Source organism: Anabrus simplex, chromosome 1 (genome assembly GCF_040414725.1).
Source record: "Anabrus simplex isolate iqAnaSimp1 chromosome 1, ASM4041472v1, whole genome shotgun sequence".
NCBI classification, from domain to species: Eukaryota; Metazoa; Arthropoda; class Insecta; order Orthoptera; family Tettigoniidae; genus Anabrus; species Anabrus simplex.
The window spans coordinates 1,547,764,485-1,547,788,445 of NC_090265.1; the positions used below are offsets into that span (position 1 = coordinate 1,547,764,485).

The following is a 23,961-nucleotide window of genomic DNA, read 5'->3' on the forward strand; positions in this document are numbered from 1 at the left end:
AACACGATATTCACCCATTTTAACCGATAACATTCTGACATCTTAGGTCTTGGTGAAAAAATTCAAGTGATAAGTGTAGTTGAGAGGGCCAGAAAAGAATTAAGGACATTTAAGATGAGTATGGAATTCCTCCCTGCATACAGTCTACATTGTTCAAACATAACTTTTTCAGTTTATCGAAAACATGAGATAGGCTGGTCAAAATCAACAATAAATTAACGAAACATGATGTATCACTGATTTTTTAGTATGTTGTTTGTACCCATTAGGGCTATGTATACTCACGTTTGCAACTCTGAAAAATTTGTGGAAAAATGTTTACACACGAAAAACTGCAAAATTTTTGGACTTCAGAATCTGCTCTATATCTCCTAATCCATGCATTTTTCATCGAAAGCTACTCGATATGTTTTTCAAGAGGATTAAATTTGTGACATATTATGCCCAACCAGAGCTCTGTAAGTTAGTTACGCCACTTTGAAAATATGCCAGTTTTCCAAAAATTGTAAATTTTAGTTTTAACACTTCTTTGGACCGAAATGGTGTTGAAACCATTGATCCAACAAGTTGAACTTTTGGAATATAATTTGTAGGCAATTTAATTACCTTTAAATTAAGCACAGAGCTGGGTCTGTAAGCCTCGTAGTTCTCTCAAAATCTCAAAAAAATCCATACAAGTTAAAATCGCACTTTTCCAGAAATGTACCTAACCACTTTTTTGTTGCATGAAGTGAGATTTAAACATGCAAACGTGTTATCATATAAGAGGTATGTAAGTTGAATAAATTGTTGGTAGGTACCAATATTATTAGTCAAGCTAATGTGTGCAAAAAATGGTAGAGTGGCAAGTGCCCTTGCCCTTGAGGATTGTAGTGGTTCTTTGTTGTGCGTAGGCAGGTGTTCCTTCCACTCCTCCAACCCTCTCTCACATCGTAGGGGCCAGCTCAAGGCTTCTTTGTCTTCACCCCCTCTTTCACGCCACACTATCCGGTTTCTTATCTCTGAGCTCACAGTATAGTTTTTGTTTCTCCTGTGAGTAGCTCGTATTTCAATATGTAAGGTGGGGTTTAATTTATTTGTGAATTTTTTTCTTTACGGACTTTCGCAACGCGTTCCACCTCTATCAAGATCCACAAGAAGAGAGTCGATGTCGATCTCTTTATCAATTATTTCAATTTTAACTGTAATATTCTTCAATACGGAACAATGAAATTTTTAACTTTAAATTATATGACCAGCAACTTAAGGATTACTTTTACGACTTTTTACTTTTCTACGGCGCACTGGACTTTTTTATGGATCTCTATTTTTTAACATAGTGTAGCGCATCTCCAGATTCTTAAGCCTCCACGCACAACAGTCGCCTTCCTTTAAGTTCCAAAAGACAGAAGAGCCTTTCTAGCATCTATGTGTTTTTAAGTTTATGAATATCCTGAAAAAACGACATAACCTCGTCCCAGTTGTTCTTCGAATATACAACAGCACATTTAAGAGCAAGCATATATTGAATTCCTTGACCTGCAACTGAAAGATTTCCATCTCTTACAACTTTTTAATGCTGTACGGCGCACTGGACTTTAATCGTAAATAAACGACGTGACTTCGGCTTAGTTGTTCTTCAGTTGGATAACAGCATCTTAAAGGAGCCAGCGTATACTAAACTCCCTATCCAACAACTCAAGGATTCCTATCTTTAACATCTTTTTAATGAGCAATGGACTTTTTATGAATCTCTGCACGTCTCTATAATTCTTTTCTCAATATCTCACATGGTATGTACATTTACGAGACCTTATATGTCTTTACATTGTTTGATTTCTTCAGTATTTATGTTTTAATTTTTCTTTAGGCTGATGATGACCTAATATTAGGTCGAAACTAGTCCCTAATAATTTATGTAATTTAAACTCTGTATATTTTGTATTGAAAAGGTGGACCTTAATAATACATTAATTTAACTCTATTGTACCTACCTATATGGGACGAAGACCTGCCTATTGAAGAGAGCAACGAAAGTGACGGCCCAGGGCCATCAAAAGCAAGGCTACGAGTTTGACTATGTGTCTAATTTGATTGACTGATTAAGTTACTGTACTTTTGATTACTTATGTTTATATTAAAATAATTTCACCGTTTTTTAAATGATTACATGCCTTCTTTTTCATTACCAAACCAAAAAAACAAAAGATGGAAAGGTTATGAAATATTTCTGGAAAAATGCGATTTTACCGTATGTTTTTTTTTTAGATTTTGAGAGAACTATGAGGCTTTCAGACCCTGCTCTGCGCTGAATTTAAAGCTAATTAAATTGCCTACAAATTATATTCTAAATGTTCTACTCGTAGGATCAACAGTTTCAACGCAATTTCGGTCCAAAGAAGGGCTAAAACTAAAATTTTCAAGTTTTGGAAACACTGGCCTATTTTCAGTGTGCCGTAATTTGGTAACCAGTTGATCTACAAAGCTCTGACTGGGCTTAATTTGTCACAAATTAAAGCTCTTAAAAAAATGCATGGATTAGGAGATATAGAGCAGAATCTGAAACAAGTCCGAAAATTTTGCTGTTTTTCGTGTGTAAACATTTTTCCACAACTTTTTGAGAGTTGCAAACTTGGGTATACATAGCCCTAATGGGTCCAAACAACATACTAAAAAATCAGAGATACATCATGTTTTGTTAATTTATTGTAGATTTTGACCAGCCTATCTCATGTTTTCGATAAACTGAAAACGTTATGTTTGAATAGTGTAGACTGTGTGCAGGGAGGAATTCATACTCATCTTAAATGTCCTTAATTCTTTTCTGACCCTCTCAACTACACTTATCACTTGAATTTTTTCACCAAGACCTAAGATGGTTACACTTCACTAGTCCATGCAGATTTTTAGATAGTAGCAAATTTTGCAAAAATAATGTGAATAGATGCATAAAGTAGCTGAGAGGAGAGATCTTTTCTTTATACCAAGGACTCGCTGCCCCACTCCTAATTGTGTTCGTACTTATATAGAAAAATTCAAACCAACACTATATCAATTTCTGAAATGCGACAATTTCCTGTGTTCCTATTTGCTGGAGGCCAATTTCTATTCTCTCTGATAGAGCTTGCATTGTGTGTGGCCCACTGCTACCACATTCCAGGGAAATAATCAAATTGCAGAATTAATCACAGCTTTATTAAGTATTTAAATCATAGTGGATGGTGTAATAGAGAGATCAAAGTGAAAATTTACAGAACTAAATTAATTTTCTCCACTCCATGAATGAATCCACAAACTTCTACTAGTGACCAGCAGTTCGTATTACTGGCCATAGTGGGTATGTCGAAGTTGTCATTAACTGAATTTTTGTCTACTCTTGAACATAGAATGCAATGATCGTTGCCACTAGCCAGACCTAACCAATCCAGCTCAATGGTCTTGTCACTAGCCGGACCTAAGTTTCTAAGTTTGAACCTTGTGTAGCATACTCTGATTTTGTGTGAGCTGTGCCATGTTGGTTATCTAATCTCTTCTTTTCTGTTCCAGTTTCTAAACTTTAACCCTTAGGTCATTTTACCCTGTGTTTCTCTAAGCTTTACACTTGTAGGACTGTATGCAACTGCTGAATGACTAGTCAGGAAGATGCTGTATGTTTTTCCTGGTACTGATGTAATGCATGGGGATGGCCTGTAGAGCTTTATCGTACTTTCACTTCCTATCGCAGTTGCCTGTGTTCCAACACACCACGGTGCGTAGATAAGTTGCTATGTTATCATACTGAGTTTGGCCGGGAAGATGTACGATAGTACCTGGTAGTACATTTCGGAACAATAACACACAAACCATAAATGCTGTATTTCACAGTTAATGTTGTACAAAATTCTAGTTACAGAATATTTTCTGCTTCTAGGTGGAAACGTTTGCTTCGATAAATTCATGTAATAAAAATTCGAGTATTAGAGAAATAAATACACGTGAAGTATAGGACATAGGGCCCAGAAATTGAAGTTGCTTCTAGATACTGAAAATTCGAATAATAGAGGTTTGAGATACTGAGGTTCAGCTGTAACTACAAAATAGGCCTATGTTCATGGGGAAAAACTTACCTTCTTCATACTGAGCACTATTTCTGTTCAAATGTTGAACTGGATTTTAAGAAAGTGTTGTATAGTAAAAGGGGTGGGTGGATTGGTGTCCTGCATTTATGAGACACATTTCATCCCTTAACTATCCTTCAGCTCTATTCAGGTATGATTGTTTAAATTTTACTAAACTTGAATAGTCCCCATCAGTAGTGTTACCTGATCAATTTTTAACGTTGTTTTAATATGATTATTTCCATGCCTTGTTGCTTTGATATTTATAAATTCAGCTGAATTATATATATTTTATGCTTTTTACAGGTGCCTTCTGTGATCTTGTTTGGTCGGATCCTGAGGATGTTGAAACATGGGCTGTAAGCCCACGAGGAGCTGGTTGGTTATTTGGAGCAAAAGTCACCCACGAATTTATGATGTTAAATAGCCTAAAACTTATATGTAGAGCACATCAGTTGGTGCATGAAGGTAAATGCCATTACGTATATTAACTGAACAAACTTATGGAAGAAATTTAACCATTTTGCTGCTATCTGTGTCAGTGCGACGTAAAGCCACTAGCAAAAAAAAAAAAAAAAAAGTCATATTATCCTTTACTTTCTGAAATAGTCCGGTACAGTAGTTTCCTCTTGCCCAGATGTCTCACAGTAAGAAGTTTTCTCTGAATTTGGTTGAGACTGTTGAGGTCTTTATCAACGGTGGATGAGAAGTACCGGTGGACAGTATCTAGTCCCTCCACTCCAGCACCAAAAGTTGCTTCTGGTGGAACCTCTTCTTCTTCCTCTTCAGTACTTTGTCTTTTAGCATCATCACGAAGATCTCCAACATTCATCTACGGTGCTGAGGTTAGGATATCATCACAAGTAACAAATTCTTCGAATGTTGTGGCACTCGAGTCCTTTGATACAACCTCCCAATATTCCCCAATGTCATCAGTAACACCTTCATTAAAATCTTCTGAAATGGCACCAAAACCCACATGGCCAAAGCAGTTTTCAATAGTGTCCGTTGTGAATAGTTGCCATGATGCTACAAACATATGCATGGCTGGAGTATATTCAATTTCATTTCCTCATTTCTTTTGAGGAGAGAAATAGCTCTTTGAACCAGGGTGTTCCTGTACTTCACTTTCACAGAATGAATAATGTCAAGGTCCAAAGGCTGCAGGTGACTGGTGCAGTTCAGAGGAAAGATGTATCTGAACGATGAGCTGGACATCTATCACCAGCACTTCCTTCCTACCGATCTCATCTTACCATCCAAGCTTTGTAAAAATTTTAGAAATATCTCAGATGTCTTCCACGCATTTTTGTTAAAATCATATTTACTCGGGAGTGTATGGGTGTTCTTGAAACATCTTGGATTCTTAAATTTTCTAGTTATTAATGGAGGTAATTATTCACTCCCGTCGCTGTTAGCACATAATGCTGTCTGTCTTTCTTTACTTTTTTCTGCCTTCATGGCATTTTTCTCTGTGAACAGCATATGTCTTGGATGGGAGCAAATTGTAAAACACTCCCGTTTTATCGGCGTTAAAATATCCTTAGCATCATATCCTCAAGAAGTCGGGGCAACGTAGTCTTTTTCCAGTACACAACTATATCGTCATTAACTTCTACATTCTCGCCACACGTTTTGGAACAAAAGATTGTGCCATTTGTTAAAATGATCAAACCAGTCATTCAAAGCATGGAAATTGACCAAACCCAGCTTAAGTGAGAATTCTCAACCTTTTTGTTTAAGTATGTTCCCATCAATTGTAGCTTTACATACTATCCACTTCATTCCGTATTAATATTGTAATCAAGTTAACACGTGAAAAAGGTTCCACCTGATCAATACTTTACTTTTTTAAAAATTTTCTTCCGGTTACAGGTCGTATTCCAAACTATCCAACTTAACGAAACCTGAATAATTCGACCAACAATGAACATAATCTTCTCCACCGGACAGTAACGAGATACAAACAAGAAAGGTCTAGCAAAAGAAGGAACATTATACAACCAAGACAAGTTTGCAAGAGCATCATGCTAAAAACCGCCGAATTTAATAAATAACCAGTGCAAGTGACATAGAATGAAACCAAAGTCTTTTTCATTTCAAAAATAGTTTTTTAATTTGTATAAGTTTTTAATCATTAACTAACAATTGCCCCCACCCACCCTTCACGGATTTTTTCTACCCCCACCCCTCCCCCACCACCTACTTGTCCCTTACTAACACAAATTTTAATCTTAATTATGGAATTGTCTTATGCTATTTTTCACCTAAGCATTATGTAAAACAGCTGATGATGATTGCTAAGCAATCGAAACATGTAAGTTTTAATGACAAAAATTTAGCCGAAGGCTAAATAATAAAATAAAAAAATTAAAGTATCGATCAGGTAGAACCTTTTTCATGTGTTAACTTAATTGTAGCTTTCTCACTCCTTTTTCCCTCAAACCATTTCATTAAAATGTTTTCGAGTTCCTCGTAGGCGAAGAATGAATTTTGTTCCGTATTTTTGCCCCAGAATAGCGGCCAGAATAGCTTCCTTCTGTTTCATGATGCCAAACAGTGTAGAGGGTGCTGAGTCATATTTTTCTTGTCATCTGTGACAGAGGTACTTGGCTATCCCTTTCAGTATCACTAATGATGTCGATTTTTTGTTGAAGAGTCAGCTTCTTACTTTTAGCAACCATAATGAACGTGGTCCGCCGTAACTCGCAGTACACCTCTTATCACATACACAAATGTAACTCGTAGCACAACTTACAACAATACAGGAACAAAAACAGTGAGGCTGGAGATATTTTTCAGTCTGCTCCCTCCGCGTGATTCCTAAGCAGTGTTTGGTGCCGCGAGACGGAAAAGCCTAGCCGGTGTAACAGCGCTGCGGCTATGGGTTAAGGCAGCTGACCTCACTGGCGACATAACCATTGAACTATTGTTAGTGAAGATTCTCCTTTTTCAAATAATGAATGGCCATAGGATATTTAAAAATCAAACCAGTCGATCACTACTGATCTGCATTTACAGTCCAGCCGTTGGCTGTCCGGCCCTGACAGATTGTGATGAAAAGAAAAAATAAGAGTAAAGAGTATTGCCAACCTGCGGCTATTTGAAACTATACATATAACCTTGAAAACACTGTTATGAATTTACAATGTGCCGTATGATTTTAATATTTAATCATTGAAACCTACACCCCTCGTCGATTTTATATTATTGTTTTAATTAAAGGTATTTTACAACAAAGAATACTAAGAGTTCTGCTAGTGGTTGAATAATCGTCACGGTTTGCAATGCCTGACGTCACTGGCGCACCAGATTTAAGATTTTACAGCAAGCACCAATCACCGTTCATGTCGCCATGACTGTCTTGTACTGCTAGTGCGGTGATGCCACTTCTTTGAAGAGAAACACGTGGCCTCAGTTCCTCGCTAGCCTGCATGAAGTGCATGCATTCACTGTGTGTGTAAGCCGTTTGTTTTCGTTATTGTGACATGGCCAGTGGATCATCGAAAACGAGTAAGAAAAAAATCAGTTGTTTTAAGAGCCAATGCCGTGAATTTATATACCGACTGCGTGAATATTTTGAGAAAGAGCGTGATAACGGTGGGCCTCTTCTTCCTGTTACAAAAGTGGTGGATCGAGTTTGTGACGCTTTAAAAGTAGGTAGGACAACCGTGAAAAGCGTCGTTTTTATTGCCACGTTCATACTATTTTCAGGGTTTTTTATTCTGACTTATTAAATTTACGGTGATACTATTCACACAGTTCCGTTTTAATGTTATTTTATATTACGTCTATAGCCTACTGTTTTTGAGTTACGGTTATTCTATTCTTTGACCGTGCTTAACTTTGACTGCAGTGTTTTGTTATCTTTACGCTGTTCTTGGAATGTGCATAACTTCGACTGGAATCTTTTGTTATATTTACGCTGTTATTGAGTGCACATAAAATTAATTGGAACGTTTTATTATTATGATTACACTAGTGTTGGTTTTCAATATATTAGAGGTAATTTTCGCACCTTTCCGTACGCATTTCCGTCGCATTAACACACAATCTGATCTACGTATATGTGAAATATTTCAGGTGTGTGTGTTTGTTTATATCGTATGGTTCAAAATCGGCAACACTGTCTGAGAAACGTCAGGGCCGGACAGCCAGCGGCTCGACTGTAGGGCAGTCGCCCAGGTGGCAGATTCCCTATCTGTTGTTTTCCTAGTTTAAAAGAAAAATATTTCAAAGAAATTGGAAATTTATTGAATATTTCCCTTGGTAAGTTATTCCAATCCGTAACTTCCTTTCCTATAAATGAATATTTGCCCAAATTTGTCCTCTTGAATTCCAACTTTATCTTCACATTGTGATCTTTCCTACTTTTAAAGACACCACTCAAACTTATTCATCTACTAATGTCATTCCACGCCATCTCTCCACTGATAGCTCGGAACACACCACTTACAAGTGATAAATATCATTATGGATCCGCATTGAAGATTTATTAATATCATCTATCGAATACATTAATTTTTTTTGAACAGTTAGGAATTTAACATTATTACCATAAGAATGTGAGACATGTTTTGCCTTTCATAGAAGGCATCGTCAGTCGCTGTACAACCTCAAGGTTAAATCAGGTACCTGATTTATACTTAAATTATAATTACTAAGAATGAATATTAACATATTTACAGTAGGAGCAAGGCATATACAGTGGAACCTCGATTCTCCGTTTTTGGAGGGACCACCGGAAAAAAATGTACAACACGGGAAAACGGAAAATCCAGGAACGAGTGAACCATCAACAATTTGGCTAAACATCACAAAAATGACATATGTATACTTATAATCTTACAAAGACCCCTAAGCCAAACCAAACAACAGCCCCAATGGGACTTCCGCCTACCAAGCGACTGCCCTCGGTCCGAAGGCCTGCAGATTACGAGGTGATACATGGTCAGTGTGACGAATTCTCTCGGCCTTTATTCCGGGCTCTCTAGGCTGGGGCCACCATCTCATCATTCAATAGCTCCTCAATTAAAATTATCGTAGAAAGAATGAACCTGAAACCAGCCCTGATATAGAGGTAAAAACGCCTAACCCGGCCGGTAATCGAACCCGGGTCCTCCGGGTGAGAGGCAGGCAAGTTAGATCGCGGGGCCGGCTTTGAACATTAATTACCGGTACATGACTTAAAAATCTCGAAACTTTACATTTAGTTTTACCGGGTTAACTTTGTCAGTTTTGCACTAAAAACTTATTCCAGTTCAGCAACTTTGATCAGCCAGAGTCAAACTCTTCGAAAAATCTAATACCCATAGCGGCAAGCCAAACAACAATCGACCACAAGGAGTTTTTAATTCTATAATCTAATAAAATGAAGCACATTAGGTACAAAAGCGCCCAACATGATGACGAAATCTTTTTTTATCTTCCATTGTAATTTGGTCACCGGTATACTGCTCGTAGTCAGTTTATGGAAATCTTGTACCACGTAAATTAGGCCTTTGTCGGCTTTTCAAGGTTATGTTGAACTCGAGAATATGGTTTCAAATTGTTTCAAATGTAAGTATCAATCTTCAAGTTCTCGAATGCATTAAATTCAGTTCTACCCGTCACTAATCACAATCAAATTGGAAAGAGAAAAAATATCATTAACGCTTCCGAAATTATGATTATTCTCGACCTTGAGCTCAGCTGGAAAGCGCGCTCGCCGTACAAGTCGATACGAGTGCGAAATGTCACAAAGCTTTCAGTGTAACATGCGCAAATAAACCGCCTGCGGTTTTTACAACATTTTAACACAAAAACGTGAAATTCCCTGTCTTATATTAGGACGAAAACAGTAATAGGCGATTCCAAAACCTAACATAATCGTGTACGATAATATTAAAATAGTACTGTAAATTTGTGTTATCTACTTAAGAAGGAGCCGTTTCGATTCCTGCCTGAAAGTCCAGTGACTGTACAGTGCCCTGAGGGAAATGCCGAAAACCTGTTCGACGATACTCGAAAAAAGTAAAAAAATAAACATCTAACACTGGACTTAATGTAGACGTTTTGCAAGTACGAACATTTGACGAAATTCGTTCCGTCTTCACGTAGAGCTGTCGAAATGCGCTCTGTCTCCTTCCAGTTGGTGTGGACACTCTGTTTATGATTTCCACGGATTCTCTAAACAATACCACCCGAATGTGATGCTAAGATGGTCCCTTAATGCAAGTTCGCCGCTGATCGCTTTTCCAGTACAGTATTTCCTCAAATTATCGCAATGACGAGACGTTAACACCAAGATCCGTAAGTATGCCGGCGCCGTCCTTTTGTGAGATGCAGTTTCTTGAAGAACGCATGATCGAGGATTTAGCGTTGATGGGACTGAAATTTCTGGACGGTTGATCCGGGAAATTGTTTCTTCAAGGAACGGATAATGCGGTACTTTTACAATGTGATTTAATTATGATGCTCGCGGGACCACGTAATTTGAATGTATAATACGGGAAAACGTAGTTTCCGGGAACGTGTAATTGAGGTTCTACTGTACCGTATTTACTCATGTATTAGACCCTCTCGTTAATTGGACCCCCCCTGGCTTTTCGAGACAAATAAAATTAAATAATAAATCTCGCATATAAGACCCCCCCAACGTAATTCGTCAGAGAAGAACAACGATTCTGCTTCGAAGCGGGTACAAATCTTATTGCAGCTCTGATGACATCGCACAAATTTGTGAATAGTTTTGTGCGTTCGACCTACGCAATGAAAACGCGTCGAATCCATGCGGTGCATTTGTGTTTTGTAGTTAAGAAATGTCCGCCTCGGTAGCATAGGTCTACTGCAGCTCTGATGACGTCGCACAAATAGGTGACTAGGCCCAGCTTCGTGTCCGACTCGCGCATTGCAAGCATGCATCAGTCATGCTATATGTCTGTGTTTTTTAGTTAATAATGCCTGCCAGCGTAATGGTTAGCACAATTAGTTGCTGTTCTCGGGAGTCTGACTTGGATTCCCGGTACCGTACTGCCAGAGATGTACGAATGGCAGGAATGTTGATATGCGGTAAAAGCGGCACGTGTAACTCCCCTCCACTGGGGGTGTGTCTAAAAAGAGCTGTACCACCTTGGGATGAGGAAACGAGTTTACTTTAGTTGAGAAATATTAGCGCATTCGCAGTTATTGCTATTTATACAGCAGGCGAGATCATTAATAAAGTGATAGTTTAATATCTCATAACTCGGGCCAATATAGGTATATATTTGGAGAGAAGTAAGTTTAAAACGTGATAAAAGCTATCCAATTAAAATGATTGTTTTACTCGCCAACGTACCTAACAAATAATAATGATAATTTTATGTCGCCATGTACTTCTAACGATTTTCGGAAACGCCAAACAGAACATACTAGGGTATGCGTTAATAAAAGGAAGAGATAACGAACGTATGAAATTAAACATTATGATAATAAATCGCATTATCGCTATAAATGCGGTATATTTCCATGCTATTTATTTTTATTCTTTCCGTCGAGGAACTTTTTGCACTATCAGCGCGATAATATACCTAAACTAAACAATGTGGTCTGTCTTATCTCATGGACAGCTGTTTATAAAATCCTGATGTGATAAATGTAGCGAACAAGCATGAAATGTACTTAAAAATAGGGGTCTGTGTTTCAACAGCCGCAGTTATCAAAAGAATGTTTCCAGTTACTATGTATTACATTCGGAAGTACAACTCGTAACACGCTAGTTATCAGCTTATGGTTTGGCACACAGAACACCGCTTTTGGCATGCCTTCTACAGACGGCTATATTCGGAAGGAGTAGCTGCATCTACATATACACCCACTAGGAATATAAGAGACCACTTCCAGAAACCATTTGGGAATAGATTCACACTGTTTAGACTATAGTCGGGAACGAAATGATTTTTAAAAGGTTCAGAAAGACGGGACATCGTTATGCTCTCGATTGCAGTGCATGGCTCAAAGAGAATGAAGCATGGCTGACGCGACTGACGAGATGGCAGTGAAGATGACGTCACTCGGAATTCCGACACGCCAGTAGCAGGGCAGGGTGGGGGACGTAGACAAGAATACACCCACGGTATCCCCTGCAACTAAGAGGGGTGACCAAGGGATGATTATATTAGAACCATGAAACTCCTTGTGATTAGTACCGCCACGTGGGGAACACCATGGGTCGCTTTTCCTTGCGCGTAGTACCACTATGTTAGGTACCAAACAGGTTTGTGATTAGTAGCAAACGAGAGCACGATGGCTTTTACGGTACCTGTGACTAGTAGCGCTGTATGAGCAACACCATGGGATGACGGAACCCATGGTTCTGGCTTGCCTGTGATTAGTACCCACTATTTGAGGAACACCACGAGATAGTACGAGTCCCTGTGGTTAGTCCACTTAGGTGATAAACACCATAGGTTTGCGTTGCCTGTTAATGGCACCGCAATGTGCGAAACACAGTAGGTCTGTAATACATGTGCGAATTTCGTTACCTGTGAGTTGTACCATAATGTGTGGAATACCGCGAGTGTACGTTACTCTTGATTAGTACCGCCATGACAAATACCATGGTTCTACTTTTCTAGCGGTAAGTACCATTATGAGGGGCAGAGGACTTGGATTTTGGACTCCTTTCGACTACAAGCATTACCGATTCAGTATCGTGGTATAGAATCAGTCCCTTGGTCAGTAATACTATTGTTTTCTGTGCATGTGAGGCACTGTGGGTCGGTTCCACTGATCGTTTTAAATTCATGTCCATCCATCCATCCATTCATTTTTCATCCTCACGTTTTGAATTGTGGTCAGTGGAGGATTTTGGGTTTTTAATTTGTCATATCATTTCCTCTCATTTCGTACCATTAGGGGCCGATGATCTAGATGTTAGGCCCCTTTAAACAACAAGCATCATCATCATCAATTTGGCCATGGTAATCCTATGGCTTTTTCTGCTCTAAAAATCATCTTTACTCCATCAGTAAACCCACTCTTAGAACCAGCATGGACAAGTATAAGCCTATTTGAAGAGCATCTGTTGGTTGTTATGCCCTGAACACTGTCACTCTGCCAGCATTTATTAAATGTCAGATTGTCTACCCGAGATTTATCGATATAAATTATGTTCCTGTTCTGAGAATGGAAAATTCTAATGCGTCTTAAATAGTTACTTTGCCAATAAACAATATTTGGGCGCTCAGTCAGTATTTTCCTGTTACTGGCGCATGTCTCCCACTTGAAACCCGTATCTTGTAACAACTTTCTTAGTGTGTACACCTTAAACGGAAAGTTAATTTTCGCTTGAATTGCCTTCATCAGCTTTAGTGCTGTGGGAACAATTCTCTGCTTTACATAGAAGTCGTTTATGGCGTCTCTTATGACTCCTCTATCAAATTCATCACAATGAAACTTGCGTTCCTCTGATCTAGGCCTCTTCTTACTTGGAGTACACAGTGAAGATTCACCAGCAGAAAGTCCTTCCTTTCGGATGTTTGAGGTCGTTCAGATACACCACTATAATTAGCAGCCCGCAAGTTACCCTCTGTTACCAAGTACTTGAATTTTCCTTGTCTACCTTCCTCATCACATTGGTTTGTAATATTCCTGATCACTTCTCGAGCTTTACTATGAATTGTCTTTCCCTTCTTGCATACGACAGACATTATGCTGTCTTTACAAAACAGTAACACACAGAAATAACTGGAGAAATTTAGAGCAACAACAATAACAATGGATAAATGGCAAGCAACTGAGAATGGAACACGAACGCAGAACAATACAATAGCAATGACCGCTGACACAGCTGGATTACAAGAGCGATGAGCTGCCAGTAGAAGATAATATAAAGTCGCCTGGGTAGTAGCGAAGTTGCTGTGGTAACCATTGCGTCACTGGCTCTGGTGGTGAAAACCCCTTTCGCCCCGTGCCTCACCGGGCATGTGCATTCTTCTGATCTCCGAACAGTATGAGGAGCAGAAACCCAAGCCATGAGCAGTGTAGGTATAACTGATGTGATGGGTTCTCCATATAAGTAGGACTACAACAGGGATCAGCTCTTAGCCTTTACTTGTCTGTTTGACAAGGGATGTGATAGTAAAAAACAGAGCACCATGGAGTATACTGTTGGGTTTGTTTTTGTTTTTTTTGCTAGTGGCTTCACGTCGCACCGACACAGATAGGTCTTATGGCGATGATGAGTATACTGTTTGCAGATGATGATGTACTCTTTGAAAGATCCAAGGACGAGGTTGGAGAGAAATTGGAGAAATGGAGAAAAGTGTTGGAAGATCCAGGAGTGATAAAAATATGCAGTGTGAAGATCGAATATATATGGCCATGAAGGGAAAAGACTGCAGCATAAAACTCCAGGATATGTCTGTCACCTTCTGTTACCAAATTCAAATATCTGAGATCAAGTGTTTAGAGGGACAGAGGACTGAACACATGGATCTGTATCAATGTGGCTGGATGAACTGGAGAAAGTTGAGTGGGGTGTTATGTGGTAAGAAATGTAAGCTGTCAAATGAAAGTAGAAGGTACAAGTGTGTGTTAAGACCTGCTATGGACCTGAAATATGGGCAATTACAAGGAATCGAGAGAAAGGAAAACTGAAGTGGTCAAAATGAAATGGCTGATATCGCAGTATGCTGTGACAAGGAAAGACAGTCAGAAAAGACTTCTTTGGATGTATGGTAAAGTTGGGACCTATGAACAAGATCATTCGGAAATATAAGCTTAGATGGTTTGACCAGGTATAGAGAAGAGAACAGACGAGCGGCAGTAAAGAGAGTTAGGGCAACAAGTGTTGCTGGAAAGAAAGGAGAGGAAGACCCTAGGTGAGGTAGAAAGTAGCAGAGGATCTGAGGGGTTGAGAGAAAAGAGAGGAAATCCAGGATGGGAAGACATGGAAGTCATGAACCTCATATAAACACGAAAATTATAGCAAAGTCAAAGAAGGTACATACTAGATCATACAACATAGCCACACAGATTACCAGTTTGAATTCATACACATTAAATATTACGATCATTTGACCATGATGTGCCTAGTCCTTTTCATGAAGAAACCTCAATAATTTTTGTATTAGTGTTATGATCCTAGAGTGCAGCCAGGAAATTGTGGCGCTTGCGCATGGACTTAGTTTTGGGTTTGTGGATTAGACTCTTCCATCACAGCCCCTTTGAGAGGTGTCAGTTCAGTCCATAATAAGCTGTTGAGCTGGTGACTTCAATCATAGTTGTATGTACTCTCTAAGCTGAACACACACATTCTTGCCTCACCATCTGCGTTCTCATACTTAGTTACCAAGGTATGTAGAATAGAAGACAGGGATTACGGGAGAGATGCCCAGTAGCAAAGCGGAGCTGTGACGTCACGCAGGACCCTTGTGCTGATGCTGCCTGGTCGAGGTAGAGATAGTTTGAATCAGAATCGCTGTGCACGCAGAAGCTAGAAAGTAATAATACACGATAGTAACATATGCGGTGTATAAGAAACCGTGTGTATTTATTTCATGTGATAAAACTTAAAAAGCAGCAATAGTGTACACTTTTCAGTATGGTTTGTTGTGCCTTTGTAGGTTACACAAATCATAGCAGGCACGCAAAGAAACGAAACATGCACTTTAGGTCAGTGGCTTTAGGAAATAAATTAAGCGGTGGCAGCAAGGAGTAATCAAGACATTATTGAAAGCTATTTTTCTCAGCTTCGAGGGTCCAGAAGATATTATGACCATCATCTTCCAACAGCTGCAACGCAGCCTCAATGCTTCTGAGGTGATAAGAAGTTCCAACTGTTCTCCAGAAAATTGACACCATCATCATCATCATTTTACAGTTTGTTTCCCGGGTACTGTTGGCGAGCCTCTTTCATTCTGACACGTTATGTGCAAATATTTTATCATGTGGTACTGATGAAGTCGATCAAAACTCGGATATCGTGTGCCAGTCTAAGGCCAGTGTTGAGGATGAATGAGGGTTCGACTCAAGGACAGTCGCAAAACCAAGAATTGTGATGATCTACTCGAAGACTTCGCTGGCTATATAGCTTTTAGGGTTAAGAAGAAGAACCTCTGCATAGAAAGCGATTATGGAGAGAAAACTGGTCAACCTACAACAAGGGGTGGAAATTGGATTTCAGAGACGTCTAGAGACAGTTTGCAGCCTACAGAGAGATGGTGCAACACGGCAGTGCAGATGAAAAAAGAGTTCAATTTTTACCAAGGGAAGGAACTAAGAAGGTTCTAACATCATCACAAACCTTACGGATATCCTGAAGAAGAAATTCCTCGAAAATCAAGAATTTGCAAGTTGCTTCATGAGAAGCCAGTAGCGTAGCCAGGATCGGTTGATGGGAGGGAAGGGGTTGTAGTTAGAAAATTATGGTAGAACACAATAGAACTGCATGAATGACTTGTCATTATAAGGACACTGATATAAGTGAATTACAGATCTGTTGGTTCTACAATTATGTCTCTGAATGTTTGTTTAGTTTATCGTTTGTCAGTTTCTGTTTATTTTATTTTTGTAAAAATTCCATGGGGGGGGGGTTTCTAATTCCCAGTAACCTCCCCCTCCCTTTGTGGCTACGCTTCTGTGAGAAGCCGTTTTTTTTATTCGAATGAACGCCGTAGGGCGAGTTTCAGTTAATACAGTGCCTATAAGGAAAGAAGAAAAGCAAAGAAATTCCACTGATACTATAGATAAATTTGCTTGAGAATTTTATTTTGTTAATATCAGCATTATTTTTTTTGTCTATAACCTTAATAATTTTTTATATAAAGGCAGTTCATTGTGTTGTATATGAAACCAGTGCTATCAGTGTTAATATACAGGTTCATTAATTTGTATAGACTATCCAATGTTAACATGGAATTTGTCAGTTCTTGGCACTTGGAGAACAACATTTACTGTTTGTGTTGTTGACAGTGAATATAGTTTCCTAATATTTTTTGTAACAATGGACATACTTATTGCAGTCATCAAGCTTTAATGTAACCATTAGAGCCCCTTGTTATTGTTGTCATAGTTAGGTATTGGGATCATGAACGTATGGAATTGCCATTCCACTGCAATCACAGTTTTAGCATTGTTACAGCCTTTTATACAGACCATCTAAATACATCAGGAACGCTGCCTGATTCACATTGTATTTTATTACTCTATTGTTATAATAGTGGAATGCCTTATCTGAGGTGAGGTTAAAATATCAGTGAAGTCCTCTTATCTCTTACTTGTGGCTAAAACAGAATCGCTCACAGGTGTGTATTACCTCATACTGAGGACAAGGCGCTGAGGGTTCCGATGACGTCACTGATGGCTAAACATGGTGGGGAGACCTGCATGCGTTTCCTACCTCTTACTCTAACTCTAATTTTAATTATTAGGTTATTATGAAGACGAGTAACCAGTATTAACATACTACTATCAAACATCCAGTGTGTTATTTATGTGCAAGCAAGTCTTTTCTCTAATACTGTATGTAACTCTATTGTTATACTGTATCATTGTATATGTAATGCGAAGAAACAAACAAGTGCAAAGGGACTTTTAATTTTTTGGTTCCTTTTCGTTACTAATACTGGCACCCTCATGGTGATAATCATCATTAAGATGTCAAGTGTATATGGTCTGACACCCGTTGGTAGAGAGAATTTCCACCCTCAGAATGTTGGCCTGCAGAGTAGGAGAAATGGTATTATACAGTTATTAATGACTAGATTGCTGCCAAAAGCCTGGATTCCATTCCATACTGCTCCGCATTGTTCATATGGTGTGAGGGCATGACACTGCTGTTGATGATTCACCCATCGGACGGGAACATTAAGCCTTCAGCAGACCCTTTAGTGTCAATCGCCATGAATAGTGTGTGTGCACACTCACTCTCTACAGTGTTATCTTCATTATCCCACATCCAAATGCGCTGGTCGCTCATGGGCGTCAAATAGAAAGACCTGCACCAGGCAAGCCGAACATGTCCTCGAACAGTCCTGGCATTAAAAGCTATAGGGTAAACAAATAATATTGGCTTGTGTTCCTTTTCTGTATATGTCTTCTATTCCTGGCCTTTTTCCACCTGTATTCTGTTTTATATTTTTTCTCTCTTCCTTTTTCTTATCCTAAAATTCCCATATAAGGACTGAAGAGTTTTCAAGGTGACCCCTCAATGAATGTTGAAGCCCACCCTCCTGATCAAGGAAACAAGCTCGTTGGGAGCTGAGAACTGGATGTTGTGGAACTGGGATTAATGAGGAAAGAGCCAATATATTTGCTGCTGTATATAAAGCGTGTGGAGATTGTACTTGTTCTTTTATGTTTTCTTTCTACTGTTTTTCTTCCTCTTCCCACACTGCCCTGTCATTGTCTCTATCCTACTGTGTGCTCTTTTTAATGTTCATGCACATATGACTTGATTCTCATTGTGCAAGTAAATGACCCCTGTACTTCATTATTGCTATAACTGTTGTACATTTTGTCGTGGACTGTTATTTTTTCGTGTGTTTCAGGCTACAAATACATGTTTGATGATAAACTTGTGACTGTGTGGTCTGCACCAAACTATTGTTACCGCTGTGGGAACATTGCCTCCATTCTTGAATTCACCACTATAGACAACAAAGAACCTAAACTCTTCCAAGCAGTTCCAGACTCTGAGAGGGTCATACCTCCCAAGCAGACAACACCGTATTTTTTGTGATGAGTTTACGTGTAAAGTTATGTTGAATGAATCATCACTATTCCCCATTCCCTTTTATAACATCAAAACCAATCACCAGTTACAAATTTTATATAGTGAATGACAATTCATATCAAGGATGCTGCCATAGAAGAAAACTTTGTGATACTCCAATACTTGGACACTTGTGAGTGATTCTTGGTACGATCTTGTTGTTTCAATGCTCAAGGCAACTGCCACGGAGACCTGCCTTCGAAGAATTCCCAAATAGTTTCTCATCCATAAATTGGATTTCTTTCCGGAACTGTTTTGTTTCTTGTATTATATTTATCCCGATGAAATAGTATCTTGTATTTCATATCTGATTATAAAGCCGAAGTTAATGAAGATTGTAAGATAATCATTTTAATAAAAATTGTGATAGAGCAATAGTGAGTTATCTAAATCTTTGCAGTTGGTGAACATGCAATAAATTTCCAAATTCATTATGGATGAGTGATCAGTTTATAGAAATAGAACACCAAATTGATAACATTAAGAAACTGAAATAAAAGGGGTACAATAGTGTGGAAGATAGCATTTAAGATAGTGACATGCACCTATAAGGAAAGAACATTTACGTGTTAGATGATATTAAGATTATACGTTACAGTGTATATCATTTAATGTCTCTCTCTTCTAGCTGCTTGTCATTTTGTATCTTTTCTTTCACACCCTGTTATGCAGTCAATTTCATCTAAATAAAATAAATTTCATGTTTGATTTCTATCAGAATATTTATAACAATTTTTAAATTGGTCACCCTATCAAAATCAATTTTGGAATTTATTACATTTTGTTTGGTTGAAAAGCTCAAGATATTACACTAACTGGACAACACTAAAAGTAATGAGTGCTAAACAAACCTTGATTAGAAAGAATGTACTCAATGAAGTGATGTGTACTGTTTTGATTTCAGTCTTCTATTTAACTATGTAAACAATATTTTGAAGGTGACATGTTTTCAGTATGTGGTGTAAATTTGGAAGGTTTGCTCTGGTAACTTATAAATATTGCTGGATGTGATAATTAAATCATTAATTGATGACACTGCTACAGAGAAATTTCTAAGAATTGAGTGACTCACAACTGTACTTACTTTCCCTTTTCTACCTCTGAGCTGAATCTTCAGTACCTCTGTAGATGACTGTCTAGTCCATTCTGAGTGCTCCATTGCTCTGTGTATTCATGGTAATCATTCCACTTGCTATGCTCAGTTATTTTAAGTCTTTAGTTTGCTGCAAGCATCCTGAAATATGGGTAAACAGATAATTAAACAATAAAGTTAAATGGCGGCAAAGTCGATTGCTTGTACAGCTATCATGAAGTCATCCTGTGTTGGTTCATTATAGTCCATGATTTATGCTTCAAGTGGACAAATTGGCAGACTCAGCTGGGGTAAGTCAGTTACTTGTTTTCATGGATGGAAAATTCCTGGATTAAATATTTTATCTTAAAGGCTGGGTCTCATGGTATGGGTTCCTGCGGTGTGTCATAATTCATGAGCCATGGTAACAGTTGAGTGGATGAAGTAAATAGTCCTGAGGGTCATGATATACGAGGGTGAATCAAAAAGTAAGTTACACTTCCAAGTTATGGCCATTTATGAAACCACCTACACATAGGCAACATGGCTGTGCCAACATACAATGTAAGTTCATATTTCCACATAGTCCCCAAGAGACTGTAATCATTTCTCGGAATGGTCAACCAACTTTTCTATTCCAGATGCGTAGAAATCACCTCCAGCACTGTGTAAAGCTGCTTTCACAGCCTCATCGTTTGGGAATCGTCGTCCACCAAGATCCTTTTTCAGCTTCCCAAGCACATGATAATCGCATGGCGCTAAGTCTGGAATGTATGCAGGATGTTGCCATACCTCCCACTTGAATCGCTGCAGCAGTTCAGACGTTTGGCGGGCCGTGTGAGGTGTTGCGTTATCGTGCAACAAAATCACACCGGTGCTCAATTTTCCCCGTCGCTGTTCTTTAATTGCCTTACACAACCGGTTCAACATTTGACAATATGAAGCTGAGTTGATTGTCGTACCTTTTGACATAAATTCCATGTGCACTACACCCTCCATGTCAGAGAACACTCGTCATTACCTTTCCTGCTGAACGTTGGACCTTGGCCCGTTTTCATGGTGGTGATGTGGTGTGCACTCATTCCAGCGATGTTCTCTTTGTTTTGGAGGTAAAGTGGTGGACCCATGTTTCATCTCTTGTGATGATTCGCCGCAGGAACTCGTTGCCCTCCACAGAATACCGTTGCAAAAATGCCAGTGATGATTAGAAACATTGTCCCTTGTGAACATCAGTGAGCAGACGTGAGAACCATCTTTGACACAGTTTACGAAAATAAAGGTGCAGGTGAACAATGGAGAACACACTACCATACAAAATGTTCAGCATGCTGGCAATTTCCTGCAGTGATACGCGCAGATTCTCTGTAATGATCCCATCCACACGGTCAACATTTGCAACGGTACTGGATGTTGCGGGCCTACCTTTGCGATATTCGTCCGTGAGATCCATGCCTCCGGTGTCGAATTGCTTACACCACTTTACAATACCTGGGCGAGAAATTGCACTCTTACCATATGCAGTAGTGATTTCACGATGAATGTCCGTGCAATTGAGTCGTTTAGCCCATAGAAATCTGATCGTTGCACTCGCAATCTGAACATCCAGTTGACGTGCCATTTGGCCTAGTGCGCTCTGCACACACAACATAACTGTATAACACACCAACCTTCCTATCGGATGTGTCAGCAGTTAATGTAACTTGCTGTGCATTGGCCGCGGTCACGAAACACAGCACGTTCTCGCGACGAGCTAGTGTAATTTACTCTTTGATTCACCCTCGTAAATTGCTTTGGAAAGTATGTCAATCTTCATATTGTAAATCGTAGTCCTCCTAGGGCTCTGATGGCTGGGACTACAAAAACCACCAGGGGTTAGATTAAAGAAATTTTCACAAGTACTATGTGCGAGCAAGGAATAAGGGAAGATAATGAGGTAGAGGTAGGAGATAGTGTTAAAAGGAGAAAGAAAATGTGTGGAGTAAGACTGTTCATTAAGAAAAACCATAGCACGCGACATAGTTTTTGTTGGACATGTAACTGAAAGAATATTAGTAAATTTGGTGATTCCACCTATTGCCTGTGTATGCTTGCCTTATAAGGAGCAGACAAGGATGAAGCAAACAAATTCTATGTGACTCTTGCGTAATAAATTTGTCAGGGTAAGCAGCAAACATAGTGTACTAATGAGTGATTGAAGTTCTAGAATTGTTATCGTTTGGATCATCAGTCCACAGACTGGTTTGATGCAGCCTTCCATGGCACCCTATCCTGTGCTAACCTTTTCATTTCTTCATAACTACTATATCTACTCTAATCTGTTTGTCATATTCGTACCTTAGTTTACCCCTACCGTTCTTACCACCGTTGCTTCCCTCAAAAACCAGCTGAACGAGTTCTGTGTGTCTTAAAGATGTGTCCTACAACTCTGTCCCTATCTTCTGGTCAAATTTTTTCAAATCACTCTCCTCTCATCAACTCGATTCAGTATCTGTTCATTTGTGATTCGATCTACCCATGTTGCCTTCAGTATTCTTCTGTAATGCAACATTTCAAAAGCTTCTATTCTCTTTCTTCCTGAGCTAGTTATCCATGTTTCACTTGTATATAGTGCCACGCTCCAGACAAAAGTCTTCAAAAACATGTTTCTATATAAATGTTTAAAGTGAGGAAATCACTTTTCCTAAGAAAGGCTTTAATCTAATAGAAATGGGAGCTATTTACTGGACTTATGTATGGCTTATGTATGTATTGCTGATTGTCGCCAACCATGAGGCTAATCACTGGGAGGTTGGTAATATCAGATCCATAATAGGCTGTATCATTCCTAACTTTGAATTTAGGAAATGCAAGGAATGCATGGTTAGTAGGTAAGATTAATGCAGTGCATAAGAGTGGAGTGGCTATACGTGTTAACATGCTACAGCTATGGAGCCAAATTCTGAATTCAGGAGATGCCTGGGTTCGACCCCCTACCATTGGCTGTACTGAGAACGTTTTTCTGTGGTTTCCCATTTTTAATTCCAGGAAAATGCTGGGACAGTTTCAGTTCATAGGCCATAGCTGATTCTTTCCACTTAGTTTCATTCACCATCATTCATTTCATCTTCATTAGCTCCTCAGCTGAGGTTGGCATCAGGAATGGCATCTGGCTGTAAAGGAACATACACTATAAAATTAATCTTTCCTCATGCTGGGGTCTAATGTACCCACACACACTGCAAAATACAACATTTGTTCTCTTTCATAGTACTGAGAAGAATAATACAGTATAGTTTCTCGTGAGGCAAGGTTATTAACAAATTTCTCATACAGAACGGACAAATACAGTAATATATATATAAATAAAAATAGACGTGTGCGCGCGTATATTTCACTTTGCAGCCAAACCTACCTGCTGCAGACCACTGGTGTTTGTGTGTGTTAGTAGCCTCGAGTTTCCCATCGTGCACTATGGTGGTTGCATGTCGGTAGCTGTGGTGGTGTGGTTAATATGGGGGTTGAATGTGGCCAACTACATATAAAAATAGATGTGTGCGTTCGTATATTTCACTTCACAGCCACAATTATCCACCGCAGACCACTAGTGTATGTGTGCGTTACTAGCCTCAAGTCCCTCATCGTGCACTATAGTTGTTGCCTGTCAGTAGATGTAGTGTGGTGAATGTGGGGGTTGAAAGTGGCCAACTATACACACACACATATAGACATGTGTGTCCGTATATTTCACCTTGCAGCCAAAACTACCCACCGCAGACCACTGGTGTTTGTGTGGTAGTAGCCTTGAGCTTCACATTGTGCACTATGATGGTTGCGTGTCGGTAGCTGTGGTGGCGTGGTAGATATAAGGGTTGAAAGTGACTAACTAAATATAAAAATAGTCGTGTGTTCATATGTTTCGCCTTACAGCCACAAATATCCACCGCTGTCCGCTGGTGTTTGTGTGTGATAGTAGCCTAGGGTCTCCCTTTGTGCACTATAGTGGCCGTGTGTATGTAGCTGTCCGAGCTCGATAGCTGCAGTCGCTTAAGTGCAGCCAGTATCCAGTAATCGGGAGATAGTGGGTTCGAGCCCCACTG

At 39.2% G+C, this 23,961-nt stretch overlaps 1 protein-coding gene across 2 annotated transcripts in view; it reads left to right on the forward strand.

The window, feature by feature from the left end:
* PpV (Protein phosphatase V) overlaps nt 1–19,188 on the forward strand; it is a 60,073-nt gene extending 40,885 nt beyond the window's left edge. Inside the window, exons 6-7 of one of the 2 annotated variants that reach the window (XM_067138082.2) lie at nt 4,383–4,544; nt 18,590–19,188. In XM_067138082.2, the coding sequence (XP_066994183.1) occupies nt 4,383–4,544; nt 18,590–18,780 (353 nt within the window). In that variant the 3' untranslated portion in view covers nt 18,781–19,188. Of the gene's footprint in view, nt 1–4,382; nt 4,545–5,951; nt 6,464–18,589 lie in introns of those variants that run through there. The other variant, XM_067138083.2, reaches the window with a different exon arrangement.
* The last annotated feature ends 4,773 nt before the right edge of the window (nt 19,189–23,961 follow it).